This window comes from Notothenia coriiceps, unplaced genomic scaffold, assembly GCF_000735185.1.
Source record: "Notothenia coriiceps isolate Sejong01 unplaced genomic scaffold, NC01 NC01_scaffold00011010, whole genome shotgun sequence".
NCBI lineage: Eukaryota > Metazoa > Chordata > Actinopteri > Perciformes > Nototheniidae > Notothenia > Notothenia coriiceps.
Window position 1 is genome coordinate 225,097 of NW_011343711.1, and position 15,270 is coordinate 240,366.

Genomic DNA, 15,270 nt, shown 5'->3' on the forward strand with positions numbered 1-15,270 from the left:
GAGTTGTGATTACAATCTTAGGCAGATAATCATCTTAAAGCACCGTTTTCAAATAGCTGCTGCAAATCATGACTTTGTTACATGTTATTATACCAAATGTCCTTATTGCCGGTTCTTATTAAATTGCAGGACATACTGCAATACAGACGAGCACCCGGAGCACCGATACCTGTCCCAGATAGAGGCAATCAAACTCTACCTCAGTGGACATGAACCCCACCTACAATGTTAGTTCAATTCTTCCACCAACTCTCTGCTCATATCATTAAATAGCTTTCATATGTTCTGCTTGTTTTATGCAAACAAACAAATTTGCGTTGTCAGGTGACAAGGAGCTGATCCAGGAGGTTCTGTTTGACGCTGTGGTGACGGCCCCTTTGGAGGCCTACTGGACGAGCCTCGTGCTCAACAAGTCGGAGTGAGTGAGCCACTCTATTCTTCCATATTCTTGTCAAAAACAGAAGAAAAAAATTAATCACAAACGGAATGTTTTACTCTCTGAAATAGTAATGCTAATTGAGCATACATAGTGGCCGCTTTGGCCAGCTGCAGTTTGGAGTTTAAGATGTAAGGAATCACTCTGGTTTTATTGCTCATTTGAGTGAAGAAGACAAATAGTTTTGACTTTCAACGCTCTCAAGCATCACATCAGGCCTGCAACGTGAGGGGTTTTATTTCATTTTATTTGCCGGCTTGTGTGTGTGTGTGTGTGCTGAGTGAGTGTGGGCCCACTGAGTTAAGTGTGAAATTGTATTCAAAGGTGACTGCGGTCAAGCCAGCCTCCCCTCGGAAAAACCTAGTCAAGCCAGCCCTCACGTGATATTGCGGTGCGCGAATATCCTATGCATTACGGTAGATTCACATTTGAATGTTAATAACCAATGTTATTATAAACATACATACATAGCCTACAGTTAAATGGATATATCCGCCTACTTTCATTTATCTTTCCATTCCCACAAGGATATACATAAAGAAATGGCATATTTTGGACATTAATTAATTTTTAAGCTGTGATTAATCTGATAAAAAAATTGTAATCGTTTGGACAGCCCTAGTTTTTATATAAATGGATCAGGACAAAAAGTGAGAGAATCTTTTTTCCTGAAACTTTCAGAATCTCTTTACACAGAGGGGACACATGTTGATGTAGAAAAGACATGAACAAGTGGATTTTGCATAATAGGTGACCTTTAACCTGTTAAGCAACATCTTGCAAGAAACAGCTGAGGGCTTCTTAACATTTATCAAACTATGAATGTGTCATACCCACTTAGCGGGAAGAAACTCAGCTAACTGACGCTATGAACCATTTTTACCGAAACAAAACACAAGTCTAATGCTGAGCCTCTGAATGAGCACTAAGCGAAATAGTGCTAATGCATTTAGCACATAACTCACGGTAGAAATATTCTATACTTCATCGGATCTGCACAAACAAGATATCATATGAAAGCTGAGATTCCACAGATTCCAATGGTATACGTATCATGACTCGCAAATACGTCTTACCTTTGCTGTTTTCTGATCTAAGTTGTGTTCAATGGCATTAAAAAGCATAAAAAAAGCTGCTGAAGGTTAATCCAATGTCTTTGTTTCACTTTGAAATGATTACTGATGATCCATCATCATAGTTATGGCAATAATCGTATTTTTCATATAGAGTGTGACGGAGCTTCCGGTTTGGGCAAACTGCGTGCGCATCACTCTCAATCCTCAATGTAATGTTTAGATGAACTTAAGGGAACTTCCTGATTATATTGCTCTAACGGTTAAAAAGGTGTCATACCAACATCGACCAATCGGCTGCAGAAAAAGGCAATACACCCAAATAACACCAAATGACCCAGAGGTTGTTTTTTTCTAAACCATCCCTCTCTAAAAAGGTAAAATGTCACTTGTTTTGCATCAATCTTGATAACAGGGTCACTTATGTATATTTATAGTTTGGTCCTAAAGCTTTTTGTCTACATCCTCATTCAAGGTGGTTTTTCACATAAGCAGGGCTCACGCTACTTTTAAAGCTAGTTGCCAGGTATGGCAACCAGTGCATCAGCTTTTGGTTGCCAAACTGAAAATACGTTTGCCATTTTTTGCACCTTATATTTTAAATAATTAAGATAATATAACAGTCTCCTCACCATCAACTTAATCAATGAACATGTGAACAAAAGAATGTCAATGCTTTACAATAGTAATTAACCATTATTCGAAACTGTAAAGATGGTAGGAAACTATCCATACATCATGATGCATACCAAACACCAGTCGTGCAGCTGTTGTCATGTCTTCACAGACAGTAGTTTCTTGTCTCCGTTGTCTCCTTGTCAAATGTGGGTTTTCTTGACCTTTGTGCTGACCCCACCATCAGACCACTGGCCCTTCAGCATTGAAGTCTTGGAATTGGCGCAGAGCTAATACATTTTCTAATATTAAATAAATCGAAAACATTCACGTTAAGAATTAGATATGACATTTATTAATGACTGTGAATACCTTTATATGTCTAACTATACTTATAATGTGTTACCTTTTTATACGAATGATTATAGTTTATGGCGCATATGTTCCTATGGTAAATGATCGTGTTTGCACTTTTATTTTGGTAGTAATAAACGATCGGAGCTCTTATTTTGAAGGAACTTTTAACGCGAAGTGAATGCAGCAAATTCAGCAGAATGTATATATAGTGTTCGCTCCAAGACTTACAAGCATTTCTCTTTATGCTTTCGTTCCGGGTTCACCTTGCGCGCTATTATCAGTTGATATGACTTTGAACATTCGTTTGAGATGTTGAGCGGGTTTGGGCCGAACGTTTTACCGCACAGTCAAACACTTAATTGCTTCGCCATTGTTGAAAGCAAACCAGCCGTAAGCAGCGCGAGTAAACGTGCATCGATTCTGGCTCCGTAATCACACAATCGGCACGTGCAACTTAAGTGTCAGGTTCCGACTGGTCACATCAATCGAATATAAATATCAGCTCCTAATACAACAATAATTTAACATCTTATCTATTTGGGGTGCAGCATTTTTGGCTGTTTGCTGTCTTATTCTTTATGTTAAAAAACTGTGCATGATGGCAACAAGCCAGGAAGTGGTTGACAATTTTTCTGATGGTTGCCAATGGCAAGCCGTCTAGCGTCGAGGGCCTGCTATAGTAAGGGTTTTTTTTTTGACGGAAACTATAATGCTTTATAATCTATTCAAATGTTTTACAATGTCAATCTGAAATTTTTATTTAAGAAATAAAAACATAGGGCTGTCACCGCATATGACTACCCAGCGTTAACTTAAAAGAAAAAATAACGCATCTTAAAATATTTTAAGCGCGTTAACGCATGTGTATGTTTTGTCCTCGGCCGCCCCGTAGTTTCAGAAGCGCATCGAGTTTAAATACCATCTACCAAGAGGATGCTGACAGCCCGCTCCTGGCCACCCGCTTGTGGCAAGACCACACTTCCACGGCTCAACGCGCAGCCCTGACTGGCCATCTCGGGAGGACGGAGGGTGTGTGTAATGTGTGGGGCGGGCGAGCGAAGAGAGAGACCTTTCGTGAGGGAATGTCCCGATCACCTTTTTTTGCTGCGCCGATTCGATTCCGATCATTCTTGATTTTGACAATTTGGCTGATACCGATTTTTCGCGATCCGATCTATGGCAATGCTAAAGAGCATCTTGGGCAGGTTTTTTCCCCCTAGCATTTAATGGTCTTTAAACTTGCTGAAAATACAAATAAACAAAGTGAAATGTAGGATCTGAAGTTTTACCAGACATAAGGGCAGGAATTCAGAGGGAAAGGAGGCGAATTTTGATCTCTGCTCTTAAAATCGGCTTTTTTTAGGTCATAACGTCAAACGCTCATATTAGCAATCACAAAAAGGGTAAACACTCGAGCTCTCTGACAGCGGTATGTTACGTAGTTGCGTTGAATTGAGCGAGTTTGTGTTTAGTGAGCTGGTATTTTTCGGTAAGTTTAGCATTCGTTATTTCACGCATTTTGTAATCATGTGGCAGTAATTGTGGTTTAGTGCAGGTTGGCAACAAATAGCAGCCTGTCAGGACATCGAGTGGCCAGTTCCTCACGGGAAAAAGGACGGAGCGAGCGTTCGTTCTGGGTGCGTTGTGCATCCACCCTCCAAGGGCAGCATACTCCTCGGACAGCTTTATCAGGAACCGTATACAGCCTCTCCTCCGCCAGCCCCTGCTCTCTCTCTCTCTTCCCCTCCAGGATACACGGCAACCAAGAGTACAGACGTAATTGATGGAGTTGGGCATTAGGTAAGATGATAGAGACTGTACTGGCTCAGCCGTCTCCTTTGTTTGTTTGTTTCCCCCTGTCTGGTTGTTGTGTGTGCGTGTGTGGCTTGTCACTCCTGGCTTCCCGCTCAACCGCCTCCACTCACCTGCTGGGGCAATCAGCTGTGCACCCCTCCCCAGACTACACACCAAGCTTCATCAAGCATTTAGCAAAAGCATTCAACGGAGGCTCACACCTTTTCCGCCAGATCGTCAATACCAGCCCGATCGTCGCGTCTCGCCTCCGGTCACAGGCAGCCGTAGTCGTGGAGTTGCATTAGTAGCGCGAGATACGGCTGATACTTGCGCATTAGTTTCTGTTAATGGATCGTATCACAGTCCTGCCAGTAACGTTACATATATCAATGCTACTTTAGTTATAGCCTGATATACTGATGCTACTTCACATGTTGTGATGTGAGCGTTAGCTAACATTCTGTAGGCTAACGCGTCCACCAGCCAGAGAGCGCACCCCAGTTCTCCACTGGTCTTCGCTCACACCACCAGCTCAATTTCTTTCCGATGGCGTTATTTCTTCGAATCCTGGCTGCTCATGGTCTCTTGGAAGCGCCTAGCAGGGCACTCATAATTCTACACGGTTGTGTTCCGTCATAGCATTCGAATATTTCATGTCGACGTGTCTTCTGTGTCGACAACCAGCATTGGGAATTGCGCATGTGTTTAATACGGTAACNACAGTACTTAAAGGTGCTTAAAGGGACTCAAGATAACACAAAGGGTATATTGGTAAAATATAAACAGGATAATTTAAGAGAAATAAGGCAACATTACCTTATGTATTCTTCATTGTAAATTAGATTTATTGAGTTAACGAACTCAGGGCCCTTCCCTGATTAAACTAGGGAATAACTGGGCTACATAATGCTACAGACATTTGCAGAAATGAAATGTTAAGAATGGCATGAAATAGCTTTTAGTAAAAACCAAAATCTAAGGTTTGTTAAAGCCTCTGTTCTGTTTTATTGAATCGGGTTACTTTATTTGTCCTACTACACAGGAACTCAGATAAAGGTGTAGAGATTGCCTACCTGGGCTCGAGAACAGGCCTGTCGAGGATCAACCTGTTTGTGGTGCCCGACGAGCTCACAAACCAGTAAGTATACTCGTTGTAGCAGTTTATAAGTAAGTTTACTCACATAGAAGTTAAAAAATGCATGTGTTGATTGCCTTAATGTGTAATATTCCATGATTATATGTTGTGTTTTGTGCGTGTGCATCCTCTGAATCTTCATCCCCTTTGTTCCCCGTCTGCTTCAAGGGACTTCCTGACAGCTGAAGACAAAGAGGGGGTGTTCAACGCCGATCACTTTCCCCTGTGGTACAAGAGGGCAGCAGAACAGGTTCCTGGGACCTTTGTCTACTCGCTACCCTTCAACTCAGGTTGGCTATAAATGTGAACCTTCAAAACATTATACACTTTATTTAAATGTGTTTAGATCCACACAGTCACTATTACTAATGTAATACAATGAAACCGATAATCACTATATATTACTGGCACCAATTTAATAGTAACTTTTTGTCAAATGCACATTTAAAGTGTAATACTCACTTACTAGTAATACTAGTAATACTAGAAATGACCTTTTCCACATTTCCTGCATCTCCTCTTTTCCTCGTTCACCCCTATTTGGTTATTTTTCTTCCCATGCATCCCTACCTCCCCTTCCTCCCTTATTAATTCTGGGCTGTGTTCTTGTGGACAGGACTGATTGCTGTGGGTTGAAATAAGATACGTTAGGAGGAGGTTCAGCCCTTTCCATAGTGACTTGGCCAGAACACACAAAAAGACACACAAAAAACACACACAGGCCCCTCGCGCCTGTACAGTTCAACTATGGCTCTACGAAATGGTTTCTCCTCCATTCCAGGGGGAATGTGTTCTCATCTGTCCTCGGCCTCAGGCTTTCCATTAGTGCCAGCTAATACAAGTGATCTGAAAGCCTCTTATTTACTCGTCGGACTTGCCTTGGATGCACTCTTCCTCGTAGGACTGTGGCAGTTAGCTGATGCCATGAAATAGTACTCTGTGGTATTAAGGTTTCTCTCTCCAATCACCCTGTGGTCAGTTCATAATAAGGAATTATGACATGTGATCTGAACTCCTTGTGTGCCTGTGCGTGTTGTGTGTTGTTTCATGTGTGTGTGTTTTAGGATCAGAAAACAAGAGTGTGGTATTGGCCAGCACCGCCATTCAGCTTCTGGATGAGAGGAAATCACCCATAGCTGCGGGTAAGTGGGGACTCAAGTGGCTCTTTCTCTCTCACACTCACTTCTACACTGACAGACGCTGCGATATCTCTCCTTACAGTGCTATGTAGGCTTTGTTTTCCTGGTCTACAGTACTAACCCTACTTATTTTCCTTTTTTTGAGATGAAACACTCACTGCCCACATGTACTGACTGTACTGCTTTTTCTGTCCGTGCGCTTGCCCCTGCATTAACGTCATAAGGAGGCGAGAGTGTAACATGGCACAGACGTTTGCATCCAAGAGTATTTATACCTACATATATTAATAACCAGTTTCTTAAACGCCTTTTGTGCATTAGTTCTTTCCCCTGTGATTATTTAAGGCATAATGTGGCCTAGAGGATTTCATTGTGGCCTGCCTCCTCTCACGTCTGTGTGACTCAGAAGCGCCACAATGTCACGGACATATAATGCAACTTGCTGCAATCAGCAAGTTGATGGAATGAAGGGCAGCCTTGTTCTGTTTGCCATCAACTCAGTTATGGAGGAAGGAAATTCAAATTAAATGGAAGAAATGAAACATTTGGGGAAAAAATGTATATAAATGTATGGTGTCAAAGTTGTTATGGAACCAAAGTTATATGACATCCTTCTTACCCAATTCTCTCTGAAAGCACATGAGGACTTCCAGTCATCGTTTTTTGTATTATGCGTTACCAAACACAATACGTTGACTGTGGTACTGTAAAGTACAGATTTAAATGACAAGTTAGAAGTAACTTGTATTTTTGTTTGCAAATAATGAACATAAAGAAAGTTGGAAGCACGTTGTTCTTTTAAATCTTTATTCCAGCGTCTAGTTTTCAAAGGGACATGTTAAGGTCAGCTAATTATACTGACACCATGTGTTTTGGCTTAATGCTAATCTTTAGGCAGCTATGCTTCTTTAAGGTGCCACAGACACTCTTTATCTTTATCCTCTACATCGTCTTTTCCTGTCCAGTATTTTCACACTAAATGTTGCATAAAAAGCTTTTGTAAACACCCAAAAGAAATATCTTGACTGTGAAAGTATTCTATTCAAATATACAGTAGTTTGCAGCATGTGAAGTATTTCACTCATTTCCACTGCCCAACATATGTGGGACAAATATGGTGCACAGCCTTTGGCTCATATGAAAAGCCTCTGCTGATGACTATCTATGTATGTTCTCTTGTCGACAGATGAGGGCTAGAAAAGCCTAGGGATCACAGAAAAATACATAGACAGGGGAGAGAAATGCTGCAGAAAGATAACAATCTTTGGGAAATGAAGTGATAAAATAAGAGAGGAAATAAAAGGGCAGAGAAGGAGAAAATTATTTCACGGTGCCTGAATGCGTTGACATGAAAGCAGTGCATTGTGGGTACTCTTGGCCTGGGGGAAACCACTGGAGCAGAAGGACAGAGATGGGAGAGTATGTGCAGTGCCACCATGCGCACACACACAAACACACACACATAGAGAATGCATCAGATTTCTAGCAGAGCGGTACAAAAGCATCCCACAGTTTACACCAGCCCACGGTATTATTTGACACTGTTGACTCGATCACTATTGTTTTAAGATAATATCATTCTTTCAAATCCTGTTTAGCAGCAATCCAAATGACGATTAGTTGAGAAGGTTTCGTGAATACCCTTTTGTCACACTGGGTGCTGATGTACAGTAATTACGATCATGCTTGTCAGATCGGAGGATGTCTGTAAGGATGATTTTATATAAGAGAGTCAGATGGGAGGAGAGATGTAGGCTTGAATGCAAATTTATCGTGGACCGGTTAGGGCCAGTTTTCACTGCCCTGCGCTCCACTGAGCTGTAGACTTGTGAATACGCTAATACACTAACTGGACAGGACAGGCTGATGACATCACACACCATGGGCCCTGGAGACAACGCTTGAGTCGCAATGTTACCGTGTCCGTAAAAACATGCATGTGTATTCCAGCGTGTCTGTGTGTGTGTATGTCAGTTTTTGTGGTCACATCCTTAGCCACGTGCAGTTAGTGTGCTGTCGTATTATACGGTCACAAAACTCAGGTCGGCATTAAGACGAAAAGCATCTGTACACATTCATGTGCTTCATACTACACTGAGTAAGCTTGATTATCTTCTTTGTGTTATTTTACAAATATTAAAATAGTCAAGAGAGAGCAATCAGATATACCTGCAGTTGCATTGTATAACACGTTGAAATTCCCTGGTAACAGTACCAATAAATATGATCAACCATGCCTTCAGATGCGTCTCCTATACCAAGTATAAACCACAATATTTCAATAGAACTGTTTGTGTGTTTAAACATGTTCTCTTGTCAGGTTATTTGACACAACATTAAAATATTTTTTAAGTAAGTAAACAAAGAAAAAAATCACTTAAACAGTAGAATGTCCTCCAAAGTGAATATATATTTTTTATAAATACCATTAAAATTCTTGTTAAGATACTTTTTCAATGTAAAGATGCATGCCATCTCAAGTTAGTTGTCAGCAGAAATATAATATCCCAATAACATGTTTCCCTTTATTTTATATATTACATACTGAATGACATGACTACCATTATGTAATCAGCATTAAATCAAAAACAAGACTCAACTGGTCTGAAAAAAGCTGTAGATCTAAAATGTGTGTTTGTGACCGTTTGAAGCAGGATGATAATCAAAGCTCATACACCTGTAAAGTCATAGAAAAACAACAAGGCCGAGTCCAAGTCTTGTTGTTGTTTTCTTTTTTAGTTTGTTTCATTATTGCTTCAACGAATTTCCCATCTTCATTGTAGTTGTCAGAAAAATATCCTTTAGGAAAACATACTGTATTCCCTCTTCAGAACTATATCACGTTATTAGGCACAGACTCTTAAATTCTCTATAAATATGTGCATACAGTAAACATCTCCGCGCATAAACTCAAGCACAAATAAAACACTGACACAAACAGTCATTCTTTCTCATGCTCTCACATCAATGATACAAACATCTTAGAACAAAACCTAACTGACAGCAGCTGCCTACTATGAGTTTCAAAATTACCTCAAATTTAGACTCAAAGTTATGAACAACAAACCAAAAGACAACAAATTCTGAAATCCTTTTTTTTTTTTTTCATATACCAGAGCTTTACTATTTTACCTACCAATATACAATTATAAATATATAGTTCCTATCCGTGATATGCATTACTCAGACAAAATGGAATTGATTCCTTTTGGATTCTTTGGCCTTCCCACTTGAACCCGCATACATCAGAATATACTTTTCTCATCAGTGCATAGTCACATACCTGTAGAGTTTAGCTACCAAAGTCTCAGAAAGAAGGACACACACACACACACACACACACACACACACACACACACACACACACACACACACACACACACACACACACACACACACACACACACACACACACACACAAATATAATCTTACTCTCTTATTTTCTCTCACACATGCACCAACACACACACTCACACACAGACAGCATCCACAGAGAGGATTAGGTTAAAGGGTCGAGGCTCAGGTTTATGTCCAGGGTTCGAGATATCATCTCCTAGGCGATAGCATTCTCCAGTAGTTCCTTCTCATCTGCTTTGGCATGATCTGCCCCCTTCGCTGCTGCCAGCTCCTCGTTCTTCTTAAGCTCCCGCTGATATTTGGCCATGATAGCAGCGTAGGCGCAGCCGTACACTGCTGCTGCCAGCATCATCAGAAACACAATCCCACAAACTACTCCGGTGATGATCACTGTGGCAATTGCATGGCGCAAGTTGACAGGCCGGTGCCTTTGCTTAGGTTCACACTCTGGCAAACCTGATCCTCCTCCTCCGCCTCCTCCAAAACCCTCCCCCATTGCCATGGGTACATGGATAGCGTGGCTAGAGGGATGAGCATGGTTACCATGGGTGTGCCCTCGCAGTAGCCTCTCATTCTCCAGGTGGTGTATGTTAGCAAACAGGTAATGGTAGCTTGAGGTCATGCAGATGTGGAAGAGCTGGTAAGGGACCTTCTGCAGGTCTGTGTTCTTCATTTCCTCTGGCTGTGTGCATATCACCTCGTCCACCACTCCACCTTGGGAATAGAGTTAAATAGTTAGGTCAGCGGAGGATAGTAGAAGATTGACTAAGGAGCAGGAAAGAATATGGAGGCATGCATCAGTCAGTTGCATTCTAATTACGTTACCTATTGATAAGTGCCCATTTCCTTTTTGGCAGCTTACTACAGAGGAGGCCACAATCGTTATCATCATAGCCGAGCTTGAAACAGCCCATTACTTCATATATTTAATAATGTAGGTTGTAAAGGCTTACTGTAATGGAACATAATAGCAATTTGATTTGTTTAACACCTCGATGTCTGGAGCCAATTTAATTGTGTTGAGAACAATTAATTGAGACTTTATTGACTGTTTGCCCTGTGAAGCTTTTATTATTCATCTCTTGGTATCCATGTCACACACTTCCTTTTCTGCCTGCCTGATTAACCACTGGCTTTCTATTAAGAATACATCCTTTTATCTGGGTCCATTGTTCTGTTGCGCAGTAATTAGAATATTCAGCTTCTAAGACGAGAGCTTTGTCAGGGTAACATAGGCATGTAGGCGGGCCAGCACACTCCAAGCGAGCGTAGCTTTCACTGTACAGTGGTTATTTTGTTATCTAATGCATGTTGGGATTGATCTTGCATGTAAAATAATGTGGTTGGCTATTTAACTCTTAATACACTATCTTTCGCTGTAGAGATGCTGCAGAGGGTGCCTAACATCACAACATCATTCTTATTACTGCTCAAAACAAGCTTTAAGGTATGGCAATTTGATTTAACAATGCCCTACTTTACTAATGTTGCAAATCCTCAAATTCACTTGATCCTACAGTATACAGTTGTATCACGCACCTCCCAAAATATAGTACAAATCAGATGTTAATAATGGTTTAAAAATAAAAATAAAAGCAACCTACATTCTTTCTACAGTTACACAAACAACAAGAGACACACATGCACTGAGTTCCCCGTATTTAGTAACTTGCCTGTTCTTAACATACATAAACATTATATCTATTTGGGGTCAGTCAGTTGATTTGAATCCCTCAAAGTTGTAGAATACTTGTTTGTGTTCAAGGTCAGTGTTATCATAATATAATATTACCATTATCTAATGACCAGCAGGGAAGGCACTGAGATGGCTGAATGTTGGAAATATTACCAACACTCCTCCAGCACGCCAAGAGCTACTAGTGGTCTAACCTTTATAGATGAAGGTTTCCAGCCACAGTTTGAGGCCTATGAGCTGGCAGTCACACCTCCAGGGGTTGCTTCGTAGTGTGAGGCTGTCCAGGTGGGTCAGGACCTCCAAAAGTGAGCGGTCCAATCTTGTTAGCTTGTTGTGCGATAGCCCTAGGTGGCTAAGGTTCCTCAAACTTTCCCCCAAGGCTCCAGGCAAACCCCACAGGCTGCATCAAGGGACATGCAAAGGAAACAAGATCAATTGCAATCAGTTATTTGGGATTAACTTTACAGTTTGTATCATTCAACAATGGACAGTTTCAGTCAGTTGCTTAACCTGTTGTGTGAAAGGTCAAGGTGTGAAAGTGTGCGGATGGGCCCAAGCAACCGCTTGTCAAGCTCTCTCAGGCTGTTGTAGGCCAAGCTGAGGCGCTGTAGAGCTCTGAGTCCCAGCAGCGCAGTCGGCGAAACAGTGGTTATAGAGTTATTAGATAGATCGAGAATCCGGACTAGAGGTATTTCTCTGAAAGCCATAGATCCCAGCCCCCTGATACGGTTATCTTGGAGATACAGTTCTTGAGTTTCCGGATGCAGTCGTTTGGGGATGTCATACAGGCCTCGACCCCGGCAGTCTACTACTTTGGTGTTGCCGTTGCAGCTACACTCCTTCGGACAGGCATGTGAGAAAGAGAGGAGGGAGAGGAGGGCACACACCAGTACCGCTGTGGAGACAGGAGAACATATTATTAGTTGACTTCTGAGCATGCGCTTTTGTTTGTGCAGCTAAGAATGAAAACAGACTTAAGATGTGATCTTTTTAAGCCATACCTTTAATACTATTATGTAATTCACACGACAGTCTTCAACTGTAATCATGACCAACATCACTAAATTAAATGAATGCCTTCTTCACATATTGTTTAGAGACATTTAAGTGCATATAAATGCATTCCAAAAAAGTATTTAGAAAAACAATGCACTTCACTTAGTCTTTGCTCAGAAAGTACTGTTCTTTGTCTAACTAACAAGAAAACAAACTTATTATTAATATGCCAACTCCCACTTCCCACCGTCTCTTATAGACAGTGGTCCTTGGTGACTTCACCGCAGACCTATAACCCCTCACCCACACTACGCCCACACACAAATCCATACACAGCAGATATTGGGTGTCTGATTCCCTTTGAGATTACTTTACATCGCCATTCCTTCTGGAACATAACATCAGTATTTATAGCATTGGTTGGACTAGCTTGAGGCTCAATGAAATAAAGCTCCGACCCAGGCCTTCAAAGCTTGCTCAAAATATACACTCACTAACCCGATTGTTTATTGTGCACCATGTTTATCTTTATAAGTATAAAATGTTCTTCTGAAACCTTACGCTGCCATTGGGAATGGGAAATATCGTTATTCTTCTTGGGTTTTGTCTTGCACTAAAATATCAGCCTAAATGTGCCTTTGTGAGGAAGCAGCTCATATCATCTCATATCAACCTGAAACATATTCCCAGGTACATCTAGGAAACACTGAGTAGCTTTTACTGTAATAATCAGTTAAGGAATGTTAATTTGAATTGGACAGCAAAATGTAATTGTTTTGATGGTGGTCACACAACACTCATCTCATTGGGAAAATTCTAACGCCTTTCTCCCACTGCTGCTCTATTCTTTAAATACACACTATTGTCACATAATCTACTAATAAACATTGAGTGTCCCATTTACAAGCATGTAATGATCATTTTGTTTTAGCCTGACTTGTGGACTTCTTGCAGTTGTTTTTGATTTACAGGTTTATAAATACCCAGGCGCAGGCGCTCCCAGGTCTAATCTCAGGTGGTAGTTTGGTACGGCAGCTCTTGGCAGTGTTGCTGTTATGATTACAGTATGTCGCTCGCGTCAACAAAAACAATCAGAACACGGCTGACTTGAGTTGTACTGCGCTGTAGTGCAAAGCCTAGTATTAATTGCATCCTTGTTAGTGAAATTAGAGTGTGCGTGTGTGTGTGTGTGTGTGTGTGTGTGTGTGTGTGTGTGTGTGTGTGTGTGTGTGTGTGTGTGTGTGTGTGTGTATGCAGGGATGCATTCAATCACATGGGCTTACACACATGTGCACGTACTCATAAACAAACTCATATACATACACTGCCCGGGCACACAGAAACGGCATCAGCTCAGTGAAGCATTGTAACAGCAGCTCTGAAATGAGGTCAACACAGGAGAATGGCTCTTTGCTTTAAAATGTCCCTCCAACCCAAACTACACACAGAGAAGCTTGTAATGACAAGCACACAGCACGCAGCAAGTACAGTTTTAAATGCACTTGATACCAAAACCTTTTTACAATGATAAGCATGCACAGGCCATGTTTATCTACAGTTAAAAGTGAGAATGTAGTGCTGCCATGTGTACGTTTAACTGTTCATTTAGGAAGTGAAGCAAGGAGTAGTTCATGCTTCATTACCACTCAGTTATACAACAGTTTATACAACATATTAAACTCAGCAGCTGATAGCAGCCCACCTAGCCATACACTCATGAACATGAACACACACACACACACACACACACACACACACACACACACACACACACACACACACACACAAATACATGGATGTTGACGTTGTTCCCAGTGATGGAGCTCCTACCTCTCATATCTGCCAGTCGTCCTTGGGCCGCTTGCATTCGGTCTTCTTTTAGCTCCCTTTTTGGATTCTAGTGACTGTTATTGGTTGATGATCCATTAGCCGTCAGTAGGTTGAGATTAGCTGTCCTGTGTAGGCATATATGGTCAATATGTTAGAATTAGAGAGGCCGAGATCAGCAGCAGAGACCCGTGTTGCCCTCAGGATCCCCAACGCTGCCTGCACAAGCATGAAACCCCATCAGAGCGGGCAGATCAGAGCACAGAGCTTACTGCCAGCCAGTCTGGGAATCACTACAGTTAAGGAGCTCTGCCTCTCTCTCTCTATCTCGCTTTCTCTCCCTTACTCTCCCTCTCTCCTTTCCTAGCTCTCTCACTCCCTCTCAACCTCTCTTTCTGTCTCTTGTATTTTACTTCATGCTGTTTTTTCACCCTTGTTACTATCTCCCTTAGCTCTCGCTGGATTTCATTTTGCTCCTCTATCAAATCCACTGGGGAATGTGCGGCGTGTCATCTCCCAGTGGACAGTTGTTCCTCTTAAATCATACAGCAAACACGTGACGCACTACGCAGACATCCACGATACCTCCTATTCCGCTGGCAAGAGCTGAACAAGACAACATTAGAATCTGGATTGTGGTTTGTCATATGAACAAATGCTTCAGACACTTCAGCACACAGTGAACGCAGTTGGAGGATGCCCATTGCTGTGGCACGCTTTGATGATATTATGCATGTGCCGTGGGCAGAAGGGCTGGCAGAACACGCCCCCAGCACAGCAACACAGAACGCACGAATGCACACTTGCACACAGCAAGATATTAAGCTGTTGCAATAAATTCACA

The 15,270-nt window shown here is 41.6% G+C and overlaps 2 protein-coding genes across 2 annotated transcripts in view; one reads left to right on the forward strand and one right to left on the reverse strand.

Annotated features, from left to right (window-relative positions):
- cacna2d3a (calcium channel, voltage-dependent, alpha 2/delta subunit 3a) overlaps nucleotides 1–15,270 on the forward strand; it is an 87,721-nt gene that overhangs the window by 54,346 nt on the left and 18,105 nt on the right. Inside the window, exons 18-22 of the mRNA XM_010772247.1 lie at nucleotides 130–227; nucleotides 325–418; nucleotides 5,318–5,413; nucleotides 5,579–5,700; nucleotides 6,475–6,552. Coding sequence (XP_010770549.1) covers nucleotides 130–227; nucleotides 325–418; nucleotides 5,318–5,413; nucleotides 5,579–5,700; nucleotides 6,475–6,552 — 488 coding nt within the window. The remainder of the gene's footprint in view (nucleotides 1–129; nucleotides 228–324; nucleotides 419–5,317; nucleotides 5,414–5,578; nucleotides 5,701–6,474; nucleotides 6,553–15,270) is intronic.
- Nucleotides 9,964–15,112, reverse strand: lrtm1 (leucine rich repeats and transmembrane domains 1). Its single transcript, XM_010772238.1, has 4 exons — nucleotides 14,430–15,112; nucleotides 12,114–12,498; nucleotides 11,798–12,003; nucleotides 9,964–10,621 (listed from the first exon to the last, which is right to left on the reverse strand). The coding sequence occupies exons 1-4, from the start codon at nucleotides 14,464–14,466 to the stop codon at nucleotides 10,104–10,106; spliced, it is 1,146 nt and encodes a 381-aa protein (XP_010770540.1). The 5' UTR covers nucleotides 14,467–15,112; the 3' UTR covers nucleotides 9,964–10,103.